The 10,453-nt window shown below is 38.6% G+C and overlaps 1 protein-coding gene across 1 annotated transcript in view; it reads left to right on the top strand.

Moving 5' to 3' along the window:
* Positions 1 to 9,954, top strand: part of RHOT1 (ras homolog family member T1) — a 22,688-nt gene extending 12,734 nt beyond the window's left edge. The window contains 2 exon segments of the mRNA XM_010154092.1: positions 1 to 86; positions 8,794 to 9,954. The exon segment at positions 1 to 86 is cut by the window's left edge and continues 13 nt beyond it. Of these exon segments, the coding sequence (XP_010152394.1) occupies positions 1 to 86; positions 8,794 to 8,911 (204 nt within the window). The 3' untranslated portion in view covers positions 8,912 to 9,954.
* The last annotated feature ends 499 nt before the right edge of the window (positions 9,955 to 10,453 follow it).

Here is a 10,453-nt window from a genome sequence, read left to right on the forward strand (position 1 = left end):
CCTCCACCTCAAGCCTTTACTTGTAATACTCTTGATGTGCCGAGTAAGGATATCTTTGTTAAACTGACAACTATGGCAATGTATCCGTAAGTACTTGAACTGCTGCATTTTTCGTGTTGCATGGGTCACGCACAATACCACTGCATGTCATTGTTAGCCACGAGGATGGAACTGCCTCACTGAGATTTAGCAACAGAGAGACATAAGTGACTTGAGTAGAACCTTAAATTATTTCAAATTGAGGAAGCTGCTATCTGTCCAACGTAAAAATTAGTGTCAGCTATTGATGCTAAGGTATTTTTTTAAGGAATACACTACTTCATCCAGCTCATGTTGCAAATTCCAATGAATATGTAGGGCGCTGTCTGGTCCGTACTGCGGACGTGTAACTCGGTATGTCAATGTTCGTATCTTGCAGTTTTTCATACTTATAAATAAGTTGCAGTGTAATCCTTGCTAATAGCTCAACTTGACAGTTGATTACAAGTAAAGACACTCCTTATTGAACAACATTTCCCTCAATGCACTGCTTGAAGCTTTTTTTTATTTTCAGGGTGTTTATTACTATTCAGTTTGTTAATCTAATAGATTTTTTTTTTTATAGTGTTTCTGTCTAAACACCTTTTGGGCTTCAGGTAGAAGATACTTAAGCTCACGTTCTTCTTCAGTACACATCTCACTGTTGCTAAGCTCCCTTTGCATCTATTTTCTTGGTGGGTGGAGCTTTTAATATGATGGTGAACTATATAAACATTACAACAGATGGAGTCTAGTATGACAGCTGACATTTGCTTTAAATTAAATAGAACTCATGTCACTTTCACCTAAAATAGGATTTTGAAAAAAAACCAAACAAACTCCTTGAAACTGAATTTATTGATTTAGATTTGTAAAGCTTTTCCTTTTGTTTTTGTTCTCTTGCATTTATTTTGTAGCGCTGCAGTACTGGGAAACCACTAAAGTGTAGCACTGACCAAATGTCTTGTCATATCAATATTCCTGCTTCTCCCTTAGTTTTCAAGCATGTGTGTTTGTGAGGGTGGGAAAACTAGAGGTAACTGTCACTTTGTAAGTGCGCATTCAGAGTGGTAGCAAATGTGGCTTACTTTCCTTTGAAAAGGGGTGTTATCTATTGCTGTGCAGACATACCTGGAAGCCTTTAGATGCTTCCCTTACAAACCTGAATAAATTCAGCAAACACTTTCATTCGCCGTTGTGCTTCACTATAAAGATCTGTGTATGGTGGTAATGCCAAAATGTCCAAGATGTAGAACATCCAACTTGAAAATTCTGCACAGCTGTAGTTGTACCCTTGCTTCCCCAGTGTATTATTTTTATTTTTCCTCCTCTCCTTCCTCATCCAATTGTACCTTTTATTCCTAAATCTCTCTTGGTTGTGGCACAGCCCTAATGTGCGCCTGATTTTATGAGCAAGATTTCAACTCCTGTCCTTCTGTGTGTTTTCGCAGCCATGCCCGGTTACGCTGTATGTGCGCCTGCAACAGGTGTACATTTTGCATCTGTCAGAACTTCCTCAACTCAGACTTGCTGCAATCTGTAAAGAACAAACTCTTCACTGCAGTTCTTAACAGGTCCTTAACTTTATTTACTAGGTACCAGGTGTGCTTTTAAAATACACGTTCTTTGAAAAAGCAAGTGGTAACCTTCTATACTGCAGGTTTTCTCACTCCATATACATGATATAGGCAGATACTTTAATAATTGTTGTAGAATTGTCAAACTTTGTTTAACTCAAATAGACTCTCGGTCTTTCTGGCTTAGTCCAGTGATTTCTTTGAAACATTACCAACTTGGTGGTTGATTCAGGCACGTAGCGATTGCAAAAACACTGTGGAGGAATTAGGACTGTGTTTTTAGGGAACTGGTAATGGACATTAAGTAGTGTCTATAAATCTGTGTATGTGTCTCAAGTGAGACACCTCATAGGTTTGTTTAGTACTGATGAGACACAGTGCCTCTCTGCTACCAGTCACACAGGTATTTTCATAAAGACACAGCTTGAGTTACAGCACCATTGTGTAACTTGGTGTAACATTTTATAACCTCGTATAAACATGTCCACTACATGTTTATAATTGCTAGTTTGGTATTTGGGAATTCATAGAATTTCTGTGTGTGTGTGTGTTATGCTTGGTTTACACAAAGAGCGGGTATTTTGTGTTTAAAAGACAAATCTAGAGCTTTTAACATCCAATTCCTCTGAAGAGAATGCAGCACGTAAGAAATGGTTCAACATTTGCAGATACTTTGGTAAAAACAGTCGATAGAGAACTGGTTTTCAGCAATGAAAACAGTGCTGTATCTTATCTTGTCTTGTGTGTACTGCAGGCAGTTGTATGACGCACATGATTTACTAACACCTCAGCACTTGTCATCACACCCGGCAAATGGGAGTTCAAACCAAACAATTTTTGTAGTGCAGTGGTCCCATCATTTGTCCCCTTCTTGAGGCGTATATGATAAACGTGATTCCTGGAGGGAACTGTGATATGTGGTTATTTGAAGGGCATGGTTAGACTATCCTGACATGCTGCTGGTCCAGGTATGTTGCTACTCTTTACTGTTCTCAGCTATAGCTGCTCCACAGAAGAGCAACTGTCCCCTTTAAATGCAAGCTGCATGCACACAGGAGGCTATATACCCACCTACAGCATTGAACCTCTTTGTGAAATGCTGCTTTGGTCCAAGATAAGTGTTAATTAACTACAGAGGGAGAGTTCAGAGAAGGGTGAAAAACTCATTAGCTTAGAAAAAACCTGTGAATATGAGTGAGACTCTTCGTGCTGCATCTCCTCCACAGCAGTCATCCCTTAGACAAAAATCCCTTGAAACAGCAGTCTGCATAGTGTCACTGTAAAACTTCATTCAGCAGTCACCACTAGAAAATCCCAACTCTTCATTACTGAGGCTGAAATTGCCTCTGTAACACGATCTCGTTTTTTGGAATGGTGATGGGTTGTTACCTTAGCTGTTGTGGCTGGTTTCTCTCTTGTATGAGCCTATGGTTTTTTTGAGTTCTGCATTAAACAGTGCGCTTCATTCCTCTGAAAATACCGTCAAGGACTCATAGTATTAAAATCTTTCTGTGAGAAGTCTTGGGATGCTGTCATTCCACACCTTGTCGCTAGATAGTGTCGAATAAACAGGAATCTACTACTGCCTAGAGAAGTCTGTAATTCAGGGTAAGGAGAATTCCTCAAAGACTTTTCCCTGGCGCTACAGGAAGGAAAATTTTTATTCCAGAATCCCTTTCTCTGTAGTCGTTCAGTTAGTCAGTAGGGTTCTGTTGCAGGTTTCCAGCGTGCTCACTTCATCTCACCAGCTCCCGTATGGTTAGCTCTTCAAGAATGTTGCACTACAGAACACAGGGCCGCAGGTTATCCGCCGTTCAGCACATGGACTCCTGTATGACTGCGTATCTAGTTGAGCTGAGGAATCTGTAGACAAGAGGGAACAGCTCCTAGTTGTAGGTGTAGGAGGGTAGAGATGGCTTTCTTGTTTAAAAATGGAATCTCCTTAGATGATTTTTTAATGATACGTGATTAGAGAAACCTTTTAAATCAAGGTTTTTCTGATGTACCTAGTAACTTTTCTTATTTTGCCTTTATAAGTGCTTATCATTAGGTCAGGTAGTTGTGCGGAAGTTGGATAACTGATGAGTAAAGGAGGTTTCTCAAGAGTACTTATTCTCCTGATCCCTTCCTATTCTGAAGCTTTAGAAAGTGGAAGTAGGTAAACGGAAATTTTTCAGATTGGACCCTTCCTGTATTACTTGTTGCTAAGTACTGCTTAAACCCTGCTGCCAAGGCAAAACACACTATCGCATTCGTACATTCCCACCGTAGTAATTAAAGAAAGAACGTGGCCTCTCTGCAGCTGAAAAAACTATTCATGGTCACCTTCCGTTTCTTTCCTGTGGACAGAGACTCTCCTCAGGGTTGTAGGCTGTCAGGAAGGCAAGCTCAGTTTGGAGATGTGTTGTGCAGGAACAGGATTGTTGGTTTGAACTCCCCAGGATCACCCTTTGTTGGCTCTTTGAGGAAGAAGGCACTGCGTTCAAAGCACTGCGCATGCACGGACCAGACCTTCACTGTCTGTAGTGGTTTTATCTTTTTAATTTGTTCTTTCCTCTAGGTGTTCATTTGTATTTGTCTGGCTGGCTCTTAATCTCTTTTTACTACATCGTTTTACCTCTTTCTAAAAGCAAAATTTCTGCTTATGTCATTCTGACCATTTCTTGGATTTTTTGGCCTTTTTTATTTTTTTTAACTCCAGAGCATGAATTTTAAGTGTGGTTTTTTTACTTTCTTAGTTTTCAATCATTTGCTTGTTGCCTTTTGCTTGTATAGTAGTGGCATTTTTCTGTCAGCTAAGTTCATTTCAAAATAAAATAATTCTAATGCATGGAAATTGTGTGTTTCAGTGAGGGAGACTTCTCAGAGCATGTTTTTCTTCTCAATTTTTTAAATATTGGGGAATAGAAACCAAGTTCTACTTGCATATAAAACACGGTTGTTTCAGGAATTATTTGTGTGGTTGGTTTGTTTTTCCCATGAAAACCATCCTTCTGTGAAATTAAGGTTAAGACAATAGTTCCATTTTCCTGTAATTGTGGGAAAGTTTTAAGAGTAACCCAGGATTTATTTTTGACTATGTGCAGCATACGCAGATTATTTTTCAAAACTGTAATATATCGTCCTTAAATCTAATGGCAGAAATCTATCCCGATAGTTAGGTGTTCCTCAAATTAGGACAGTATAACAATATTTTACTTACCTATTCTCCTACTCCTCTGAACTTTAATGCCCCATGCCGAGCAGAAGTTTGCAAAGCTGCACTCCCTGATTTCCTTACCAGCAGAAGATACTGAATTTGCATTTTACGTTATTTTTAGGTTTTCTATTTAATAAGATGCACTTGGCGCTTTTCATATTTTAGACTAACTCATGGGGGGAAATTCTAACTGCTGGAGTTGGTTTGCGACCTAGGAAAATATGTGTCTGAAGGGAAGCTGCAGCAGCTTGCACGTGTTACGCGATGTTTTTGGAATTCACTAGCTTATATTTTATTGTTAGAACCTACTGTCTGTCAGAGCAGGCTGCTGCTGCTTGCTGGCTGCATTAACTTGCTTCTAATTTTGGTGATTAGCCTGTTGGCCTCACCAGCGTGCTTTTAAAATGCTTCTGTGGTTCATACATGAATGGGTTTGACCTCTTGTACTCAAGGTTAAATCTTCCCAGGCTTGGGGTTTTTCTGCTGCTGACATGGGGAAAAGTGTCAGTATTGGCCCATAACCAGCAAAACTGTGACAGGCATGCTCAGTTAACCTCCTGACAAGTGCATGTTGAGAACTTCTTGTGAGTTGTTAAAGCCTCTTAAAAGAAAGACCTCAGAGGTCTTACTCAACAGGTGATGAGTTACTTGACTCACAATTACGGATAGGTCAAATAAAAATCTGGATTTTTTTTTTTTTCCAAAACATGCATTAAAATCTGAATTTTACACCAAAGTCCAAACTTTCTGGACTTTCTTATATATGTGGAGTTAAAGAGTATGAATAAATACACACCCTGATCTATTTGGGAAGTTTGAAAGCCAGTTATTATTACTAATAAGGAAGAGTTTCAAAACCTCTTTCATTTATGGAGTCCTAACTACTGCTCTGTGTGTGTATATGTGCACATCCATACACATGTTTTACCCTTGGAGAAATGATTTTTCTGATTAAGAGTTACTCTGTTACTAGCAAGATAATAATGATTCTACCACTGGTAAAAAAAGTTTCATGAACACAAGTACACTGAAATAAAATTTTAATATTGTTAGGGAAGAGGTAGGATTTTTTAGTATGTATTGAGGAAAGGTTTTTCTGCATTATAGCCACTGTGCTGGAAACAAATATTCATATTTTTTATTGTTTCAGACAGATTTTCCTTTAGTGGCAGCTAAACGATATTGAGGCTCAGAGTTGCAGAAATGGAATTTATGACAGCACAAGGAACATTTAAGAAATGAAAATGGGATTCTTTTTCCAAGGTGTAAAGCTATTAGATATCCTTAGTGTTCTAAATTTCATTAAGTACTTTTGGACTTTGGATTTTTCTGCTGAGATGTTCAGAGGGCCCTAATTGTTTCTGACTGAAGTCAGTAGATTTCCTTGAGGTTCTAAGACAAATCCCTGCCCTCAGTTAGTTCCTTTATTTAAATAAAAGAGTCTGTTACTGTTAGGCTTAGAAAAGGGATCAGAGTCAATTTACTCACCCTTTAGACATGAAAAGAGGATGTTATGAATGAGAATATGTTTTTAAAAGGATGAAGCATGCTCAGTCAGTTTCTTGGCATACAGTATGGACATGAGCAAGAGTCAGAACAGGGCAAATTATAGATAGGAATCAGAAAATCTAGATGTAAGAGATAGGGCTTATGAGGCAATGCAAAAACATTCATTTGCAATTTAAACAGTGATTTGCACATTTAAAGGGATGTTTTTTTAAATTATACTAATAGTTAGGCATTTGAGTTAACCAAATTAAACCTGAGTTGTTAGTTAAATACTCACCCAACAGAGCTTGTCACATAATCTATTAAAATCATGTTACATACCAGTGATTTATTTTACATACACAGATAAGTTTTATTACTTACAGATATAAAGACAAGGGGTTTATAGTCTTTTACTAAAATAAAACCCCACCACATAGTGATAAAATACAGTCTTTCATTGAATTATTAACAGTGATGAGGTCTTGTCAGTTTTAGGGCCGGTGTGTTGGAGTCGTTGCAGTGTGTTTAGCACAGGTACTCTAGCTCGAGTGTGTGGTGCAGGAGTACTGCAGTCTCCTGTGGACACATGGAAGTTGAGGCTTTGGGGATGGAGTGGGAAGAGGTTCAGTTTGCTTTCTCCTTAAAGCAGTGGCACTTAGCCACATAAAATCATGTATTGTGCTTAGCTCATCAAAATACAAACTCCAATGATCTCAGTTTTTCCCCAAGCACTAAGTTTTTAACAACTGCACAAGAATGAGGGGCTAGATGGCTAAAAAATATAAATTCTCTGGGCTTTGCCATTTGAGCGTCTTCGAGACACTTGCTGTTGTTGAGCCATGCTATGAATTGCCAACTGTGCATGTGTGTAAAAAGGTTAAGACCCTGCGTAGATGAGTTGGGGGCCATGCTGTTAGCAGACGAGGAGAGCAGTATTATGCAGCAGGTGCACGCCGTCAACTCTGTAGAAGATTCCATCTTCATGGAGTCATCTCTTGGTCCACGTTTGCTTGAAGACAGGTAACAGCAGCCAAACTAAGGTGACTTTGCCATTGCCTTTTCCCTTTCTTCCCCCCAGCAAAACATCTAGTTTGCAGAGAGTTTGTCAAAGCTAGCTGTAGAACTAATGCTTGCAGGAATTCATGAATTTGATCTTTTCCATAACCCAGCAAGATAGTCTTAAATTAAATCAGGAGTTGTTAGAGACCAGCTGCGTTTCGCTGTTTGTGCACCCAAGAGCCTGTTCTCCAGCATGAGGTATTACAGTACACTGATTATCTAGATGGCTTATACTGCTCCTGCAGATGTCTACTAAAGAACATCCTGGACTGGTTTTGTCTATTTTGATAGCACGTAACAATTCCTGCTTTATTAAACAGCCTGTGTGCTACAGCTCTGCAGTTCACGCTGTATGAACTCTCGCCTGCACCGTGATGCTTAGGATCTCCGTGTGCTCCTTAATGCTCCTGCAGCTTTCACTGGGTAACCCGTGGTGATTAATGCGGGCTGAAACACCTAGGCTAGTGGAGTTCTCTTGTGGGTTCTGTCTTAAGCAAAAGCAAACAAGCAAACAAAAATTTTCACTGCTGTTTAGGAACTTCTTTGTGCTTTGAATTATGGCGTTTATGATAACTTGTTTTAAACGGTAGCCTCTGCTCTCTGGTAAGCTGTCATACTTGAGACTACTTTGGAGGATGGCCAGCCGTGTTTAACTGAGCATGCTCACAAACTACCTGCACTGTTTGGGAGAGCTGGGTCACTGGCTGCTCTACGGTCCTGCAAGATGTGGCTTTTTGTGTCATGCAGTCACTTCATACTGTTCTCACATCTGTCCTTTTCTGTTGATGACATTGTCACTGCTTGTTCACTAGCACTTTCTCTTAGCTTTCTGCTTGGTATTGGATGACTGTTTCTATTGCTGTTCTTGTGACTGTTCTGGGAAGAAAGGGATTTACACATGGTCCTTCTTTTTGATTCTAGCTTTTGGAAAAATATTACTTGCTACTTGTCAGTAAACTTTTTTTGGGGGGAGGTAAAAGTAGATATTCAACAGGATGGGAAAGTTATTTTTCATGGGAAAGCAGAAACATGCAAACTCAACATTTATTAAAAAAAGATCTTGCTGGACAGACGTGTTCTCACTGGGGGTTATTAAGTATTTGCTAGCTATTCTTGGTTTCCGTTTCCGAATGCTGCTGATACTCTCAAAGAAGACACTCTGCCCTCCCCGCATTCATGACCAATGATCTGCCCCTGCATTTCCCTTCAGCTGTGGGAGCTCTCTGACTTTAGTGAGGTCTACTGATGTGATCAGGGCTGCAGATCAAATCCTAAGCTTCTAAGAGAAGTAAAATGATTGTGTAAGTGCTCGTGAGGCTGAATTGTAAGCTGCTTGCTTGCCTGTGACAAGTGTAGTGATGCATTTCCAAAAGCAGAGTAGTTTAGCACAAGTTGTCTGATATTCCTGGCATGGAATTAACCTGGTTTTGTATGTGTGTTAAATTTTAGGCATGTGACACAAGCGGACCTCAAGAGCTCTACATTTTGGCTCCGAGCAAGTTTTGGTGCTACTGTCTTTGCGGTTTTGGGTTTTGCTATGTACAAAGCATTATTAAAGCAACGATGATCTGAGAAGAAGCACATCTGGCCCTACCAAATTAAAAAAAAAAACAAACCACTTTTATGTACATTCTGAATGCTTTAAATTCTGCTAGAAATATTTATATATGCAGAGTTACTTTATTAATATTTGTAATTCATGCATAAGATTATTTTAAATTATAACTCTAACTACAGTATTGCATAATGCGTGGGAAAAAAAGAATTGCATCTTAGCAGCCAGCTAAAATGGCTTAACTTGTGAGGCCAAAAAGGGAATTTGTTGTAAATAACCTGTACATAATAAAGCAGTAAGACATTGCTTCCCAAAAAGCTATTCAAACTACTGTTCTTGGATGTTTCACCATGGTGACATGCTAGTTTAGAGTTGAAATTCATTTTTCGGTAGAGTAGGTTCAACTCAAGGTTCATACTTCCTCAAGGACTGCTTATTTATTTCACATTCATCTGAAGTGGCTTCATCTTTTTGGACTATAAACTATATCAGGCAGAATTTGTGATTTTCATTCTTATCTATTCTTTTTAAATGATGAACAAATTTCCCCACTAACTGTGTATTTCAAGAAAGTCACCATTGCTGTCCTAGCCTATGATTTTTGTATGTTACATGACCAGTGACATTTATCAGTTTGATTTTTCTTTTAAAAGGAAAAATGGAAACTTAAACTGCCAGATCAGCTTCATATGCTGTCTGTAATTTGTGTTTTTCATTTCTCACTATGTTGTGTTTTATAACCCTTATGAATCAGATGAGGAAATTTGTATATTCTAAATGTTTATAATTCAAAAAAACGTTGCTGTTTAATTTCTCACATCTGTCAGTCATACCTGTTGAAAGCTGTGTGTAAGATAAAACTAAAATCATACACAGTGCCTATTCTACTGTAGTATATTAGTTGCATGGATCACCACATTCTGTAACTGGCTAGAATTACCTATAGACACAGCTTTTTTAATGATCAAATAAATCAAACATCGATTCCTCATGACAAACCTATTTTTCCATTGCTGGCCTTTTCAAGTATTTCAATAAAATAACTGTGTACTGTGTTTGTGGGTGGGTTTTTTTTATTAATTTTTTTCCCCCTGAAAGGTGTCCTTACCAAACCATGTCCTTTATCAGAGAGAATATTGTTAGTGCCTTCAGTTGTTGGAGCTTAAATGTCTTGGCTATGTACTTTCTTTTGGTTTGTCCTATGACTGTGCTGCCTGTCAGAGGTTTATTTCTGATTTTTTTTTCAGAAGACAGAAGTGACTTTTATGATATTTTAAAGCAGAAACACAAATGCATAGTCAACCATGAACTTTGTGTTTACTGTCAAGGACAAAATAGAGTGGGTGAAGAAAGTAAATAGTTCAGTGGGTTGTTTGTGAAAGCTCGTGCCTGTCTGTTACACTGACCTTCCAGAAACATGGGATGAAGGAGATGAATGAGGAAGTTTAATCAACAGAAGGTTAGAAAGCTCCCAATCTGTAAACTATTGCACTCTATCTAGAAAATGACTAATTTTCTACAAGTTTCTGACAAGAAGGGGGCTGATATTTCTCT

The sequence above is a fragment of the Eurypyga helias genome, unplaced genomic scaffold (assembly GCF_000690775.1).
Source record: "Eurypyga helias isolate BGI_N326 unplaced genomic scaffold, ASM69077v1 scaffold26446, whole genome shotgun sequence".
Lineage (NCBI taxonomy): Eukaryota > Metazoa > Chordata > Aves > Eurypygiformes > Eurypygidae > Eurypyga > Eurypyga helias.